A 19,238-nucleotide genomic window follows, 5' to 3' on the forward strand; every position below is an offset into this window, starting at 1 on the left:
TATTAATTAATTAATTTATTTTTGCTGTGTTGGGTCTTCGTTTCTGTGCGAGGGTTTTCTCTAGTTGTGGCGAGCAGGGGCCACTCTTCATCGCGGTGCGTGGGCCTCCCACTATCGCGGCCTCTCTTGTTGCGGAGGACAGGCTCCAGACGCACAGGCTCAGCGGCCATGGCTCACGGGCCTACTTGCTCCGTGGCATGTGGGATCCTCCCAGACCAGGGCTCGAACCCGTGTCCCCTGTATTGGCAGGCGGATTCTCAACCACTGCGCCACTAGGCTCTTTTTAAACCAAGAGGTAAACCAGCTGGCGCTGGTCCTCATACTGCTGCTAAGAAGAGGCTGCAAACTCCAATTTTAAGCCTGAGGCTTTCTTAGGGGACAAATAGCGGTGCACGCTTATACCCACAGCATTATTGCTACTCACCAAAAACCATGATTTCCTTGAAATTTGGAGACTTAAAGCGGGTTTAAAATATGCTTTCTTCTGTAATATTCCATGAATTCAAAGTACAAGGAAAAGTTAAAAAAAGAAAGACAAATCTGTACTGAAGTGCAAGGCCAGTATTTTAAAGAACTCAGAATGACCACTAGGTCCTTGGCGGGTGAGACATATATTCATGCATGGCCAAACCAAGTCTGTTATTGCTTGAAGCGTGGCTCCTGCTTTTTAATTAAAAAATTTTTTTTTCATCTAATTGATGCTCAATGAAAATACTTTATTTTATTTAGAAACCTATGAATTTTTTGGATCTCTTAATTGAAAATGCTATACTGGTCTTGACTTAGAAGGAAACTATTGATATTTTGCAAACACTTGTTCTATAGACCATATGAGTTCCAATATTTCATCTTTTTTTAAAAAAAATAAATTTATTTATTTTTTGCTGTGTTGGCTCTTCATTGCTGCACATGGGCTTACTCTAGTTGCAGAGAGCAGGGGCTACTCTTTGTTTTGGTGTGTGGGCTTCTCATTGCAGTGGCTTCTCTTGTTTTGGAGCGCAGGCTCTAAGAGCACGAGCTTGGTAGTTGTGGCTTGCAGGCTCAGTAGTTGTGACTCATGGGCTCTAGAGTGCAGGCTCAGTAGTTGTGGTACGTGGGCTTCAGTAGTTGTGACACAGAGGCTTAGTAGTTGTGGCTCTTGGGCTCTAGAGCGCAGGCTCAGTAGTTGTGGCGAACGGGCTTACTTGCTTCGCAACATGTGGGGTCTTCCTGGACCAGGGCTCGAACCCGTGTCCCCTGCATTGGCAGGCGGATTCTTAACCACTGCGCCACCAGGGAAGTCCCCAGTATTTCATCTTTTATTCATGGGAAATCTTCTGAGACTATTTTACCTTTTCTTGAGCCATAAATAATTTATTTTCACAGTTTATGCCAGTGACTGGTTATTCTTGAGAACCATGTGATATTCATGATATTAGAAAGCTTTCCAAGCATTGTGCTGTTGGTTTTATTAGCTGGTTGTATTCGCTTTCTGGCGATTTTTACAGATTGTGTTGCATCTACTCAGATTTTTATTTTCCTGTGTTTGCCTATTACTGTGTTTCTAGTGTGTGTGCTTGGAAGAGGCAGCAGGAGCTTCCTTTATTGAAAATGTCCAGTTTTATTATACTTTTGATACAACTTAATTATGGAAATCTAGTAATGAGCTTTGTTGCCCAAATGCTCTCAGTGCTGACAAAGGAAAAGAAATGATTCTTGGGAGTCTAATGTTTTGTTTCCTTTTTCTTTGTGTGTCTGAGGATTAAGTAGTTAGTAAAGCTTTCTACAGACATATTATGAAATTTAGGCAAGTAGATTGGTTTTAAAGAGGATTTTCCCCCACAGTTATAACATTTAAACTCTTAGTTTCCTTCTTAAAGCCTTGTCTATTTTCTAAGGGGACTTACTTTTATATCATTCTGTTTTCAGTGTAATACAGTAGAAAATTAAATGCTAAAAGTTGAAATATTCAGTGCTATTTACAAATGGCCTGCAATCTCTCTGCCGTGTTTTCCGGTGAAGCCGGAGAAAGATCTAGAGTGAGCTGAGAATTGAGGTGACACGGGAGCCCTGTGGAAAATAATCAAGTACGTGAAGACTGCTGTCTGATAACTCCTGGGAGAGGAGCATCACACTGAAGGTGTCCCTTGTAACTCCTCCCTCTCTCCTTTCCTTCAGCAATACTGAGTCGTCTGTCCTACTGCTTTCTGAGGGATAAGAAATGGGAAAGTCCATTAGGAGGAGTAAGAATGTGGCTCACCTAGCACCTTTGTTGTGGGGCAGCTTCTCTCAATAGCCAGAGCATCTCTACTTGTACAGAGGCCTCAAAGACCAAGCTTGGTCCCTTGGAAGGCAAAGACCATCTTATGTTGTTAGGAACCTTAAGGAACTTCAGAGAGTATAAGTTAGGGTTTCATTGTCCCCACTACATTCTGTTCCCTGTAGGACTAACCCCAAACAAAAGAGAGCTTATTTTAACAATTGTTTAGAAATCATTTATAATGGCTTTGAGCTTTGTTACAAAGAATCTCTTAATTGTTGGAAAGGTTAGTAGTTACAGCCTTATGAATGTTGTGTTCTATCAGACGTGTCTATTTTTATGCTACTACCATACTGCTTTGTTTACTATAGCTTTATAATATAGATGGCAATCAGGAAATGTTAAGATGGCTATTATCAAAAAGACAAGAGATAACAAGTACTGGTGAGGATGTTGGTGGGAATGTAAATTGGTGCAGCCACTATGGAAAACACCATGGAAGTTCCTCAAAAAATAAAAAGAACTACCATATGGTCCAGCAATCCCACTTCTGTGTGTATATCCAAAGAAAATGAAATAAGTGTCTTGAAGAGATATCTGCACCCCCAGGTTCATTACAGCATTACTCACAATAGCCAAGATAGGGAAATAACCCAGTGGATGAAAAAGATGTGGTATTTATATGTATATAGTGGAATATTATCAGCCATAAAAAAGAAAGAAATCCTGTTATTTTTGACAAAATGGGTGAACCTGAAGGACATTATGCTAAGTGAAATAAGCCAGAGAAAGATAAATACTGTATGATCTCACTTATTTGTGAAATCTAAAAAAGTTGAACTCATAGAACCAGAGAGTAGAACAGTGGTTTCCAGGGGTTGGGTAGTGTGGTAAATGCAGAGATGTTGGTAAAAGGGTAAAAACTTTAAGTTGTAAGATGAGTAAGTTCTGGGGATGTAATATACAGCATGGTGACTATTGTTAATAATACTGTATTATGTACTTGAAATTTACTAAGAGAATAGATCTTATGTGTTCTCACGTTTATACCCACACAATGGTAAGTATATAAAGTGATCGGTGTGTTAATGAACTTGATTCTGGAAATTATTTCATAACATATGTATATTAAATCACCACATTGTACACCTTTTAAAAAATCGCATTGCCCAACTTAAACATGTACAATTTTTATTTGTCAGTCACACCTCAGTAAAGCTGGCAGGGGTGGCAGGGGAAGCCTACCCCCACAATTAAAATGTTTGTTTCCTTCATATTTAGGCGTTTTTCCCTCCAATATTGATTACCCAGGACAGCAGTACTACTTTAATGGTTTAGGTAAGTACTTTATTTCATTTAGTACATTTAAACTTATATTTTAAAATGATAGTGTTTGCTACTGTAGAGCTACTTTAAAATAATACTTTTTGCTTTTGGAAAGTACTTCACACATTATATACTTGAGCCTCTAACATGCATGGAAGCTAGATGCAGGGGTCACCTGGGGAGCATATGTGGGTGCATTGTTAGGGAAGGCTAGGGAAGGAGGGAACTCTGGTGTGAAAATACTGTATGATTGATTTGAGGTCTCTCAGACATGGTTAGAGTCATACTAGACCCAGGTCCCTTGATTCTCAGCCTAAGAGACTATTCTGCTGGCTAAGTGTTAGAAGTTAGTTTCAGATATACAGTCTCCATGGTCCACGCCACCTACATATTCAGAAAGAATCATGCTTGCCCTAAGAGGCTAATATAGGCATTCCTCTAATAGTTAATACCTTGTGACTTAAAGAGGAGAATGTATTTTTTCTAGATATCTTTGTAAATAGGTAGAAAGGACTTCCTGTTGAAGCATATGACCTGTTTTAGGCTAAAGTTCTTACATTCCAGCCTGAGGAAGCTGCACTGCAATATCCTGGATCAATACCAGCAGATACGTGTCAAAGAAGCCATAGGCTCTGGAAGCAGTGGGTGGCTTTATTGTCCTGCCCATCGAGAATTGCTGCAGCTTAAATCTGGGGTCAGCAACCTTTCCTGTAAAGGGCCAGATAGCTACTGTTTGAGATTCTAAAGGCTTTGTTGACCATATGGTCTCTGTTGCAACTAGTCAACCTGTGTTGTAGCATGAAAGCAACCATAGACTATTCATAAGCACATGTGCATATTTGTGTTCCAATAAGACCTTATTTACAAAAACAGGCAGTGGGTTGTATTTGGACTATAAGTTGTAGCTTTTTGACCCCTGGCTTAAATCATATAAGTACAAAGAATTATATAATTTTATGTATATATATATATATATATATATATATATATATATATATATATATATATATATAGTGCTTTTGCTTTATTTTTCCATACAGGTTCTTAGCCTCAGTCTGGTTTATGCAGTAGCACTTTCTAAGTGGTCCATTGTGCATGTGTCAGACTAACCACTGTGGGAGAGAAAGAAAGAGCTATAGTCCCTGTCTCAGTATTTAACCAGGAGTGAGAATGCAGGTGCCATACATTTAAAAAGGTGAAACAGTAGAAATGAAAAGGACTAACTAGGGTATAGAAAGTAGAATGGTGAACTGTGGAGTGGGGTGGTACACAGTAAGGCGATGATAGCTAATAATGACATTTGTTGAGTTTTTACTAAAATGTCTCCTTCCAGTAACTACCCCCTGCACCGTTCTGGTTTCATTTCTGTCACCATAGATTAATTTGCCTGAGCCTGAACTTCATATAAATCTACTCATTTACTAAGTACTCTTTTGTATCTGGCTTTTGTTATTCAACCTCATTTTTTATGATCCATATATGTTGTTGTATGTATCAGTAGTTATTCTTTTTCACTGCTGAATGGTATTTTATTGTTTCAATATGCCACAGATTTTCTTGATACCATTTTGTTAATAATTTCTAGTTTATTTCTCTTGTTGTTAGAGAACACACTCAGTGTAGTTTAATCCTTTTACTTTAATGAGACTTTCTTTTGGCTCAGTGTATGGTCTATCCTGGTGAATGTACCATGTGCCCTTGAAAAGAATGTGTGTTCTGCCATTGTTGAAAGTAGTACTCTACACATATCAATTAAGTTAAGGTGGTTTACAGTCTTGTTTATATCTTCTGGGTCTTTACTGGGTTTTGTTTCTAATTTTTTATCATGTACTTTGTCTTTCACTAAATTTGGAAGGGTTTCAGATACAATTTCTTTAAGTATTTTTTTCTCCACCAATCTGCTTCTCCTCTCAAGACTTTAATGACATGAATTTTAGACATTTTAATAATGTCCCTCAAGCTCCTCGTGCTCTTATTTATTTCTTTCAATCTTTTTCCCTCTGTGTTCTTCATACTGGATAGCTTTTATTGATTTATCTTCAAGTTCACTGATTCCTTTCTCTGTCATCTCCATTCTGCTATTGAACCTAGCGAACCTATCCAGTGACTTTTTTTTATAATAATGTAATTTTAGTTCTAAAATTTCCATTTGGTTCTTTTTTTAGTTTCTGTGTCTCTGATGAAAACTCTGTCTCTCCATTTCAGGAGTGCACCTTTATCTCATAGAGCACAGCTATTGTATACCTTTAAAATCTGTCTAATAATTCCAACATCTGAGTCCTATTTTGTGGCTGGCACCTGCTGATTGTCTTTTTCTCCTGAGAATTGGTCACATCTCTTCTGTTTTGTTTTGGTTTTGTATGTCTGGTAATTTTCTCTTATATCTGAACGTTTTGACCTTTATTGTGAGATTTCAGATTCTGTTAAAATCCTCTGCAGAATGTTGATTTTTGTTGGTTTGACCAAGCAGTCAACCTGGTTAGGTTTAGAGCACAAATTCTGTTTTTCTTTCTGTGGGTGGCGGGTTCCAATGTCAGTTCAGTTTTCAAATCCTTTACTGTACTATTTGGGCCTATCCCATTCATGTACCACTCATGAGATGATCTGATACTTGTGTAGTTAAGTTATGTGGTAGTTGAGTTTTCCAAGTCTTTGCTTCTTTTATTCCCTTGTTTCTGTTCACTGCATGCATAGCTCAGGGATGGGCCCAGGGCTTATGTCAGTTGATCTGCAGAAATAGAAGGTTCTTCTGTGCAGATCCAAATTTCCAGGTAGTATCATTTTTCTCCTGCCTCAAGAACTATCTTAACCATTTCCTCTAGTGCAGGTCTCTTGGTAATCCATTCTTCTAGCTTTTGTCTTACTAAAGAACTAAAGAATATCCTCTCCTGTCTGATTTTCACCTACACCAATGTTAGACTATTTCGTGTTGTCCCACAAGTCTCTGAGGGCTCTGTTTATGTTGTTTGGTGTGTGGGCTTCAGTTTGGATAGTGTCTGTGGCTGTGTGTTCAAGCTCTATGATCTGCCTTCCACAATGTTGAATTTGCTGTCAGTCCCATCTAGTGAATTTTTCCTCTCAGATACTCTCTTTTTTAGTTCTGGAAGTTCCATTTAGTTCCCTTTTATATCCTCCATTTCTCTTCTCATTAAATTCATGTTTTTATTTATTTAAATCATGGGCAAAGTTATAATGGCTATCCTAAAGTCCTTGACTGCTAATTCTGTCTTATCTATATATTTTTTGCATCTGCTTCATTAGACTGATTTTTTTTTTCCTGGTCACAATTTTTTTTTTTTTTAATCTGTGAGTTTTGATTGGATGCTAGACATTGTGCATTTTGTGGTATTGAGTGCTAGAGTCTCTTTTCTTTTAAAGAAAACTGGACTTTGTTCTGGCACACATTTAAGTTTTCTGATGATTAGTTTGATCCTTCTGGGGCTTATTTTTTAATTCTTTTTTTTTTTTTTTTTTTTGCGGTATGCGGGCCTCTCACTGTTGTGGCCTCTCCCGTTGCGGAGCACAGGCTCCGAACGCGCAGGCCTAGCGGCCATGGCTCACGGGCTTAGTTGCTCCGCGGCATGTGGGATCTTCCCGGACCAGGGCACGAACCCGTGTCTCCTGCATCGGCAGGCGGATTCTCAACCACTGCGCCATCAGGGAAGCCCTATTTTTTAATTCTTGAGGGTGGGTCTAAAGTAACTTTTATTCTAGGGTTAATTCTGTGCTGTGGCTGAGATGTTACTTTTCTGGGATCTCTCCTGAATGCCCTTTGTTCAGCAGGGACTCTACTCTGGCTGGTTGGAATGCAAAGATCTCCCAGCCCTGCCTGAGCTCTGGGAATTGTTCAGTTTATAGCTCTCAGGCATCCTTTGCCTGGTCTCATGGAATTTCACCTACACACCCATGGCTTAATATTCAACAACATCTCCAGGCGACCCCATGAAGATTTCTGGAGGTTTTGCTATACATGTAGTTCTCTCCTTTGCTGTGCTCTGCCCTGCAAATTCCAGCTCAACTCAGGGAGCCTGCTGCATCTGACTGTGTTCCCGCTCCCTGCACCACAGCCTGGAAAGTGCCTCCAGGCTCATTTCCTTTATTTCCTTTCTCTCAAGATTCAAAATCTTGTCCTGCCAATTGTACAATGTCTAAAAACATTTGTTTCATATATTTTCTCCAGTCTACTACTTAAGTAGAAGGGCTAGTCCAGTCCCAGTTACTCCGTCCTGGCAGAGGCAGTAGTTCAATTCAGCGATATTAATGTAGTGCAGTCGGTGTTCAGCCTGGAAGGGGAGGAGCGGGGTTGTAGTTACTGGAGGTCACCCAGAAGAAGTGGAGTGCTGTGTCTTGATGAGTAAGTAGAAGTTAAGGAAAGCCATGAAAGGAAAGGGCTCTTCGGTCCTTTATGAAAAAGCCTGTCTGGGATTATCCAGAATGTTCTGGAGTGCCACTGAACAATTTATTCAGTAGAGTGACACTGTGGGAGTTATAGCGAAGATATGTTTTTGGTGTAGTTCTAAAGGCTCGGAGCATGATTATCCATCCTGGCTGTTTGTATGAATCACCTGAGGAGCTTTTACAACATGTCCATGACTTGAATTCAACCCACACCAATTAAGTTAGAATAGGGATAGAGACAGGGACTTGGACTTTTTCTTTTTCTTTTTTTTTTAAGCTTCCCAGGTGATTCTAATGGGTTCAGGCACGAAAATCATAGGCTTAGGTGATTGGCTTGGGGACTACCGAGATGAATACTGTTGCTGCCCAAAGAAGAGGCTTTACTCTGAGGCTTTCACTGCTGATGATCTGGATGCTTAAAATCCTAGAAACGGGTCTTGGTGTAGGAGAGGAATGGTTGCTGGACAATGCAGGCTCACCTGCTTCTATCTGTGGACTCACCTGAGGAGAGGAGGTGTGATGGTTAGTTGTCAACAAAGCTGATGTAGTCATTTGGAAGAGCATTGGGTTCTTTTGGCTGTTTGTTATGGAGGCCACTTTACACTGACTTAAGTATAAGAAGAGGTTTCTCGGCCTATGTGACTAGGAAGTGGTGAATTGTACGGGAAGGCCATTTTGGTTCTGTCTCCCATTGTGATTTCTCTCTTCCTGTTGACCTTATTCTCTCCAGTAGGCAGAGGACATGGCTCCTAATACTTCAGAGTTGCTAAAGGAAAAGGAGCTTGTCTCCTGGTTCATTTTTTAAATATCCAAAAGAAACAGGAATGTTCCTCTGGATGAAAAGAATAATAGTAACATACTTGTGCACAGACATGACTGGAACTATCATAGATTACCTAGTCCTAATATCTTGTGTGACAGCTGGGAATTGAGGTTTAGAAATGTTAAGTAATTTGGCTAAAGTCATACAGGTAGTTAGTTATAGAACTAGGACTAAAAATGCAAGTCCCTGATTCCTAGCCGCTGCTTTTTCTATTGTACAGAGATACGAGATGGACATTCTACTGATTTAACCTTACAAATTAGGGAAGTTTCCTGTATTGACTTTTCTTTCATCTCTTTTGAACTTATTAAAAAAAAGGAAAAAGGGAAACCTGCAAAAAGCCTCCTTCATATGAAAGAGGCATAAGCACAGCAGACACACAGGCCAGAGAATTAAAGGCAAAAATAAAAGCCCCTTTCACCTTTCTTATCCCCTGTAAGATTACCATATTTATATTTCTTCCACTGAAGTGATTGGATTTCTTCAAAGGCAGAGCTACATAAGGCCCGGCGGCCATGCTAATGGTCATCTAGGGAACTTTTATGAGAGCATATGTATCTCTTACAAGTAATGATTTATTCTTAATATGGCCGTCCTTAGCTGGAGAAGTCTTTATAGGTCAGAGAACCTCATGAATGTTTAAAAAGCTGTTACCAATTTTTCTAATCTCGGTGGTGTTTCTTGATCTCTTTTGCTGTGAAATTCTGGTATGTGTATAAGGAACAGATGGAGTAGTTTATAGAATAATGATAACCAGAATTTCTTTTATTACGGAGCCAAAGTATATAACTACAAAAAAAATATTAAACTAGTATTCATTGCAGGATATAATTTAAACTTTTTTTATCTTAAGTGTTTGATTGTTAGGTTTTTCCAGCCATGTTTATTATGAAGATTTAAAAATATCTGATTGGGCCAGTGGAACAGCTGTAGGAAATTTTTGGTCCTAGGAGACCTGTTCTCATTATAATAGATATTGATGGGATTTTCGGTCCTGTTGATGATTTATGACTGATGATATAGAACCTTTAACCACGCTCGTCTTTTTGACTTAAGGCATTAAAACTTTCCCTTTCTCTCTCCCCGTGTTTTGTCTGACAAGTACCAAATTAGATTTTATAATATTCAGATGTTTAGAGTTGTAGGCTTTATTTTGTTAAGGCGCTGGTCGGTTGTATTTTAAAAGAAGTACACGAAGAAAGATGTATTTCTCTATCAAGAAAATGTTGCCTCAAATCATAGCAAATTTACCTGTCGATTGAAACTCTATAGACGTTATGTTGTATTTCTGGTATCTGCGTAGATAGCTATTCAGAGCTTTGGGGTTATTTTGGATTTTGAATGAGCTGAATATTTTTGAGAGTAGAAAGGTAGAAATGCTGCTTCGACCTTCTGTAACAAAATGAATTTCCACAGGGATCTGAAAGTGGTAATGAGCCATATGGGAAAGTACCCAATGTGCTTTTTGTGTTGCAATGAAATAATTGGCACTCTTAGGGAATTGGGCAGTCTCTCTATTCAGGCATTGCTGAAGCATCCTGTGGTATTCAGCGACTTATCCATACATATTCTATTATGTTTTGGAAGGGTTGCCCCTTTTATTCTTTGTGAAGTAGATATGTTTATTGTGTTTTGACCATTTGCCCTAATAGAAAAGTTTTTTTTTGGGGGGGGGGCTTATTTGTTTTTTGGCTTTTTTGGTGAGAAGCATAGAAAGCAAGATTTGTAGCAGTGCCACAGTCTCCTTTATCTCAGGATACGAACCTTGCTGGTGGGTGTTCCCCAACACAGTAGTGGGAGCTGAATTTTTCTGATTGTTCTATTGCGTAGAGACCAATTTGAGGAAGAGTGTCCTTATTAAAAATTGTGTCCAGATCCCATTTCAGTCCTAAATCATTCAATATACTTATATCCTTATCCTGATTCAGGTATCATAATGTTATATTCTGACATGGGAAACATGTGAGAGAGCATATGGAAGTTGCATTATAGGAGGTATTTAGTAAATTGTCCACTAATTTTTACTACATTAGAAGAAAGGATTAGCCCCCGAAATCCTGGACAATTTTATTTAATGTTTGTTTAAATCATTCATGTCTGTGACTTTCAAGGACATTAAATAAAATTGTACCAACATAGAAGATTTTGTAATAGATGATAAATAGAAGAGTATTGTAATAATCAGTAAGAGTGAGCAAAGGCTCTGAATGACTGTTCTCCAAAGCAGATATACAAATGGTTAATAAGCACATGAAGAGATGCTCAACGTCAATTAGTCAGCAAAAACCACAGTGAGATACCACTTCACACCCATTAGGATGGCTATAATTAAAAAGACAGATAATAACAAGTGTTGGTGAAGATGTGGAGAAATATGAACCCATATATGTTGCTTGTGTGAATGTAAAATTGTGTAACTGCTTTGGAAAACATTCTGGTGGTTCCAAATGGTTAAATATAGAATTACCATATGACCCAGCAATTCCACTCTTAGGTATGTACCCAAGAGAAATGAAAACATATGTCCAAATAACAGCTTGTATGCAGATGTTTATAGCAGCATTATTCACAACAGTCAAAAGGCAGAAATAACCCAAATGTCATCAGTTGATGAGTGAATAAACAAAATGTGATATATTTCTACAATGGAATATTACTTGGCCATGAAACAGAATGAAATACTGATTCGTGCTGCAGCATGGATGAACCATGAAAACATTATGCTGAATGAAATAAGCCATACACAAAACACCACATATTATATGATTCCGTTTATAAAATTGTCCAGAATGGGCATAGCTACAGAAAGTAGATTAGTGGTTATTTAGGGCTAGGAAGGTCAGAGGGTGATAGCTAAAAGGGTACAGATTTCTTTTGGGGGTGATAGATATGTTCTAAAATTGATTATGGTATTGATGGTACAACTCTTATGAATATACTAAAAGCAGTTGAGTTATATGCTTTAAATTGATGAATTATATAGTATGTCAGTTATATCTCATGAAAGTTGTAAAAACATACCAATAGACACAAAAACTTTATATGACAAATATTTATGTAAACACATATAATTATATTATCCACTGAAACTAGTGTGTTTTATTGTCATTTCACTTATTATTTGAAAATAAAGACTTTTAGAGTGCCTGAAAGCTTTTTATGGGAAATTAACTGTTTTCATTTTAATCTCATATATTAGGAAAGCATTTTTTTCATAACCAACACGGAAGTAAATTTTAAAATTGCCTCAAGACCAATTATCAAAAATTCTGAATATGAAATTTCAATTAACCAGGCCCTACAGTGTTCCCCTTGTTGGCTTGATTTTATTTTTCTTTAGTCTTACTAAAGCAATAAGAAGCTGAAAGTCAGGCATGTGCTATGGTGGGTGATATGGAGACATATGACACAAGACATATGAAGGGTAGGAATTTTCATCAACAATAAGAAGCACATTAATTAAACATTTGAAACATCATCTTCAAAGGGTGTGATCATGAAAGGAGAGAAGGGAAAAAAATCAAACATACTTCTCTCTCATTATACCAGAATTAGATTGGTAATAGTCTGTGGGGAAAAATAATATCTTCAAAACAAATTCCACAAAAGCGGTGATTAAAGAAAAATGTAAGGAATAAACTCAAACGGACTTAAAAAGGTTGATGGAAGTACCTTGCAAAAGTCAACTTTGCCCTTTATTAATGGTATGTCGAAGTTTGATTCTTAAAGCATTATTTAATGAGCAGGTTGTCTCTTCTCTCATTTTATCTTGCAGCCAGTTTCTCGGAAGTGCTAGTAATAGAAACTATGATCTCTGACATAGAATTCTAATTAGAGACACATTGGCTTGTATTTCTCAAAGTATTTATCAGCATCTGAAGTATCATACCTAGCACAGAAGCCCTGCAGAATGTGTGTTAAATATTGGTCTGCCTCTCATTGTTTGGAGCCACCAGACAGTAAGGCTTTATCAGCTATCATTTCAACCATTCCCTTGACTCCAGCCGGGACCTCACTGAAAATACTCCAAGTATTAAGTAGCTCTAAACGGAAAGAATCCACTCCATATGTCAATAGGCCATTCCAATCCCCTCTCCAGGACTGCTCATGTCTTCAAAATACCTTCTTATATAAAATAGGTAACTAATAATAACCTACTCTACAGCACAGGGAACTCTATTCAGTACTCTGTAATAACCTAATGGAAAAAATCTAAAAAATAGTGGATATGTGAATATGTATAACTGATTCACTTTGCTGTGCACCTGAAACTCACACAACATTGTAAATCAACTAGACTCCAATAAAAATTAATTAAAAAAAATAAACATCTTCTTCGTCTTCGGCACATAAGGACTCATTCATATCCAGTCCCGTGTTCGGCCCTGTGGATACAACAGTGACAGGACGGTCATTGCCCACCTTCGTGGAGGCATTCTTCATCCATCGGTCATCTTTCCTTACTTTGAGGATTATCACTCTAATCAAAAGAATAACATAAATTACTGTCTTTGCTAACGAAATAGGAAGTATGAAAAGAATAGTCCATGGCAACATTCCATAACTTTTTCATTGTGCCTGTAGGCTACTCTGGATATCAGGATTATTACCCGCGTGGCAGGCCGGGTTACTATGAAGAAGTACCCAGGAACTATGACGCATATACAGCGGGACTGAGTGAAGAGGAACAGCTGGAGAGAGCGTTAAGAGCCAGCCTCCGGGACCAAGGTAGGAGTTTGGCGCCCTTCCCTTTATTTTAAAGTACATACCTTGCATGGTGAGATGTCTGAAAAAGGACTATTTGTAGCAAATTAAACTTTAAATAGTTTATAAAAAGGATATGTAGATGAAAAAAATGTGTGCAGATTGTGATTACAAAGAATGGGGTATGATGCCATATTCCTAGCAACCTAAGCTAATAAGGTGCCAGACTATGTATGTATTGTTCAAGTGGTTCTTTTTATAGGTCTGCTGCACTCAGTGCTTTGTCATTAAAGTCAAGGAACTTAAAAAAAAATTCTTAGACGCATGAAAGAAGGGGTTTACTTTGAATTTCGTTTGTGTAAAGTAGGCTATATATCGCTGTGTATCAAACTGTTGGCCACAAGCCTTCCTCAAAATCACGTGAATAGGGCTTCCCTGGTGGCACAGTGGTTGAGAGTCCGCCTGCCGATGCAGGGGACAAGGGTTCGTGACCCGGTCTGGGAAGATCCCACATGCCGTGGAGCGGCTGGGCTCGTGAGCCATGGCCGCTGAGCCTGCGCGTCCGGAGCCTGTGCTCCGCAACGGGAGAGGCCACAACAGCGAGAGGCCCGCGTGACGCCAAAAAAAAAAAAAAAAAATCACATGAATAGCTTGATAAGAATTCAAACTCAGGGTTCCACTGCAGGCCTGCTGAACCAGTCTTCCTGTGGGCAGAGCCTAGGAATTTGTATTTTTAACCAACTTTCCAGAAGACTCTTTTGCAAACTGATATATGAAAACCGCTGTATTTATTTTGCCATCTTCGTTCCGGGGTTTGGCTTATGAGTTTGGGTATTACCGTTTTTAAAAAGCAGTAAAAATCATCTATTCATTCAATAAACATTTATTAAGGTCTTACTGTGTTTCATGTACTGTGATAAAGAATACAGAAAGGTTAAAAAATGGCATCTCCCCCCACCACCCAAAGTTCACAATCTCTGGTAGGGGAAGTGCATGCTAGATGCCATAAGTAACCCTAATGTCAGGTTCCTAGGAGAGGCTTAGGCCAATTGCTAGAGGCAGTGAGAAGGGGTGAGCTTTTCCTTAACTAGATCGATCAGAATTTCATAGAAGAGGCGGCATTCGAGGTGGACCTTCAAGAATGTGTAGAGTTTGCAGAGATGTGGAAGGTCCTTCCAGGCAGGAATCAGTATCTGCTCAGACACAGAAGCAAGCGGTGTGGTCATCCCACCTTCACTTTCGAGTGGAGCATTAAAGAGAAGAAGGAGAAGAAGAGTGGGCAGCTAGGCTGGGGCCTGATCACAGAGGTCCTAGAATTAAATAGGCCACGTGGGAAATGGATCTGCTGTACGATGTAAATGCCAGTAAGAGTTCTGCACAGGGGAGTGATGCGATCAGACCTGTGTATGTGAATCCGGCAGCAGTCATTTCACGAACAAGGATCGAGCACCTCCGGCGGTGGGGGGGGGGGGGGGGGGGCGGGTACCAGGCATCACACCAGACGATGGGAATACATAAATTGTGACTACTTGGTTTCTGAACTGAGGGAATAGGGAATACGGTCTTAGCAGCAGCAGTGCGCGTGGAGGGCGTGACCTAGGAAACGGGGAGGAAGAGATAAATTAGTACTTCTCAGGTGAAGAGTATTGGAACTGTGGTCTATCAGTTGTCTATTACTGGTTAAAATCACCCTGCCACACGTGGCTTAGAACAATACACATTTCTTCTTGCTCCTGTGTGTACGGGTCCACTGGGCCAGGCTTCCGTGAGCTCGGCTGGTGTCTGCAGTGGTCATCTGGGGCTGGCTGCTCTAGGGTGACCTCCTTCACATGCCTGACTGACTGTTGTCTGATGCGATGGTGGAGACTGGGCCGTACGTGACTTATCATCCAGCAGGCCAGCCCAGGCTCGTTCACAAGGCCTCAGCACGAGGGTTCCAAGGGAGAGCGTGGAAACAAGTGAGACTTATGCTGATGCATCGTCAGTTCCGCTGTATTTTGTTACTGAAGCAAGTCATGAGACCAGACAAGATTCATGGGATAGGGAAATAGATTCCATCTCTTCATGGGAGGAGCTGCAGAGTCAACATTGCAAAGGGTATGCACAGAAGGAGAGGTGGATAATTGGGGCCGTTCTTCTAATCACCGGATTCAGTGGCCTCTACTGGTATCACAGTCACTGAAAGCATGCCTTAGCCTTGGAATCCTAACCTCTGGGGGCAGGGCCCAGAGGCTGTATTTTAACAAATTCTCAAGGTTAGTCCTGTGCACACAGCTGCTTAATCACTCCCAGGTGAGACATGAAATATTACTGGAGGTAAGGATATTATGTATTTAATTTAATTTGGAACAAGCCATATCTTAACAGAACTGTGGTCTGATTTGTTCTCTTGGACTGTTCATTGCATGTAAATACGATATGCTCTCTTGGATGTAAATCTTAGAAATACAGTAGGAATGTTATCATTGATAAGAATATTAATCCCAGTCTACCACACACACACAAAAAGTTAAGTAAGTCAGGGCAAACCTACTAAGCATGGACTTTGTACAAAACTTTATTGAGTACCACAAAGGGACAACAGGAGGGAATTTTTTGGAGTGATGGAATTATTCTGTATCTTGGTTGTTGTGATGGATACACACCTCTTTGCATTTGTCAAAACTCACCTAACTATATCCCACAAAGAGTACATTTTCCTAAAAAGGAATTTTAAAAGAAGTAAATAAAAATTAACAAGAAACCAATGAAATAACTGGTAGCCTTGCAAAGATCATCAAGCACTATAAACCATTAGTTAAAAGGTTGTTTAGAAACCGGACATTGTATAACTGATTCACTTTGCTGTACACACCTGAAGCTAACACAACATTGTAAATCAACTATACTCCAATAAAAATTAAAAAAAGAAACGGGGGCTTCCCTGGTGGCACAGTGGTTGAGAGTCCACCTGCCGATGCAGGGGACACAGGTTCGTGCCCCAGTCCGGGAGGATCCCATGTGCCGCGGAGCGGCTGGGCCCGTGGGCCGTGGCCGCTGAGCCTGCGTGTCCGGAGCCCGTGCTCTGCAACGGGAGAGGCCACAACAGTGAGAGGCCCAAGTACCGCAAAAAAAAAAAAAAGAAAAAAAAGAAAAGAAATGGGGTTATTCACATGGTGAAAAAGTATCACCTCATAGAGGACATGCTAATAGGAGCGGGAAACAGAGATTTGACAATCACCACCTGAATCCAGCGATCCAACGTGGCGGCATTGTTGGTGGGAGGGCCTGATATTGTGTGTCTCCTATTATGATGCCATATGAGGAACACGGCACCGTCTATGACATATTCTTGCTAAAAATGTTTAGTCTGACTCTAATTAAGTCTTCCAATGTAAGGGCTCCATATACAGGAATTACATGGAATAGAGGAATAAGTTGAGAAATCAGATAAAACGTGAGGTTTCTACAATTCAGTGAGACTGGTCTCCTGGGGGGGAAAAAAACAAACAGTATCATAAAAAAAGCAGGATGTGATTTTATATTAAAAGGAAATAACAAGCAAATACAACATGAGAACCTTGAAAAACTGGTTCTTATAAAAGAGAAGTTTTGAGGAAACAGGAGAATTTTGTATTTGGACTAGATGTGAGATGTTATTTGGGAAATTAACTTTCTTTGGTATTATGGATAAGTAGCAGAAGGTCCCTGATTCTTGGGAGACACCCACTGAAGTGTTCAGAAGCAAAATAATATGTCGGCAACTTACTTTCAACTTTTAGCTGAAACAACTCTCTCTGCTCTCTCCTTTCCTGTCTCTCTCATTCTTTCGCTCACTCACTGCCCCCTTCATAAGTTCCACATTCAAATAAGTTTGGGAAACTGCAAACTATACCCCCTTGAAGATCCAGAATGGCACTATTATACTGACTATTCTAATTAGTTCTACAATTAAGAAACCAATTTATTAAATTAATGTCTTCCAAACTTACTTGACCACAGAATTTCATTTTCAGTGGATGTTTTAAGAGCATATGGAACTAGTTCCAATGAAACTGATCTGAAGAGACTCCTTGAAGTGCATTATACAGTAACGGGTGACAGCAAAGGAAATAGCTTTGCAAATTGTTTATATTAATTTCAATTTTATTTTCCTTAAAACACTTCATGACTGTCTTATTAAGAGTGAGAAACCAAGGAGACATTTTTTTAAATGGACTTTATTACTTTTTAACCTTTTTTTCCAGTGGAAAAATATTTGGTTTGAGTTTATTTTATAAAAGTTGACCGTATGATATGTACTATTTTGAACCTTACTTTTTTTCATTAAGTATTATGTTGTAATCATTTTTTTTTTTTTTTTTTTTTTTTTTTTTTTTTTGCGGTACGCGGGCCTCTCACTGTTGTGGCCTCTCCTGTTGCGGAGCACAGGCTCCAGATGCACAGGCTCAGCAGCCATGGCTCACGGGCCCAGCCGCTCCGTGGCATGTGGGATCTTCCCAGACAGGGGCACGAACCCGTGTCCCCTGCACCGGCAGGCGGACTCTCAACCACTGCGCCACCAGGGAAGCCCGTAATCATTTTTTCACACCACTAAAATTTTTTGAACATACAGTTCCTCCATATATTTATATATTTTCTTAAACTTATACCTAAGTCTGTCTGTCTGTCTGTCTTTCTTTCTTTCTTTCGTTCTTTCGTTCTTTCTTTCTTTCTGCAGGGGGAGGTATGCTATTAAAAATAGTATTTTTTATTCTATATTTGTAGAGATTATTATATACTTTTTCTTCTTTAGTCTATTGACATACTAAATTATTTTGATTTTCAAACTTGAAGCAGGTTTGTATTCTCAGGATACATTTCACCTGGTTGTGATATGTTATGGACCATCCTGGTGAAAATGCCATGTGCACCTGAAAAGAATGTGTGTTCTGCTCCAGTTGGGTGGAGTGTTTTACAAATGTTAGTTAGATTCATTGAGTTGATAGTGTTGCCCAGATCCTCTAATCCCTATGGATTATCTGTCTACTTGTTCTCTTGAGCACTGTGAGTATTTTGCATTATACAGAATTACTGTAATACTGAGTAGGTACTGTACGGTCCCCTCAGTGCATCAACGACTTCAAATTCCTCTAATGTTACCTTGTTTTTAGGGTGGGGGCTGATTTGCCAGAGGGCCTCTCAATGTCTACTTGAACTCCAGTTGTAAGTCTTTGTGCTGTAACTGGGATAGGTGCTCCATCCCTTCCCGTCGCCCCTCCCCCCAGGGCACACTGCTGTTACTTGTTAGTCTGTGCTTTTTAGTTTGGTGGTGGAGACCAGTGCCAGGGGTGCTCTGATTAAGCCTTAGTCCACGCAGTCACTGTGTCCCTCGGCTTGGAGGTGTGGCCTTCTCAGGATCCCTGCCCCTCTCCCCAGTTTAGAGGGTTTTTTTTTTTTTTTTTTTTCTCCTCTTCCCTTCTCTAAGCTGCAGGAGGTTTTCACCATTTGCTTAAGGGAAACTTGGCTTTTGCCTTTCTCCCAGGCATTTAAGTCTTCTGTTCCTTAGGGACGATAGGGAAGTAGGATCTAGGCAGCCTTTCCTGCAGACCTTTCCTGCAGTGGCTGCTGTTCTTTCCCTCGGGACTATGCCAGGAATGACAGAGGACAAAGGACACTTTCTCTGGGCTCACATATGACTTTTGCCAGGGCCACATGAGGTCCTGAGAAGAGCCTGAAAGTGGGTGTGAATTCCTTTATACTGCATCTCCCAATATGTTCCGTGTTATA

The 19,238-nt window shown here is 39.7% G+C and overlaps 1 protein-coding gene across 4 annotated transcripts in view; it reads left to right on the forward strand.

Moving 5' to 3' along the window:
* The window catches only part of RHBDD1 (rhomboid domain containing 1), a 120,006-nt gene that overhangs the window by 56,827 nt on the left and 43,941 nt on the right, over nt 1-19,238 (forward strand). For all 4 annotated transcript variants that reach the window (XM_059055403.2, XM_059055404.2, XM_067027012.1 and 1 more), the window contains exons 5-6: nt 3,521-3,577; nt 13,371-13,514. In XM_059055403.2, coding sequence (XP_058911386.1) covers nt 3,521-3,577; nt 13,371-13,514 — 201 coding nt within the window. The remainder of the gene's footprint in view (nt 1-3,520; nt 3,578-13,370; nt 13,515-19,238) is intronic.

This window comes from Kogia breviceps, chromosome 2 (genome assembly GCF_026419965.1).
Source record: "Kogia breviceps isolate mKogBre1 chromosome 2, mKogBre1 haplotype 1, whole genome shotgun sequence".
NCBI classification, from domain to species: domain Eukaryota; kingdom Metazoa; phylum Chordata; class Mammalia; order Artiodactyla; family Physeteridae; genus Kogia; species Kogia breviceps.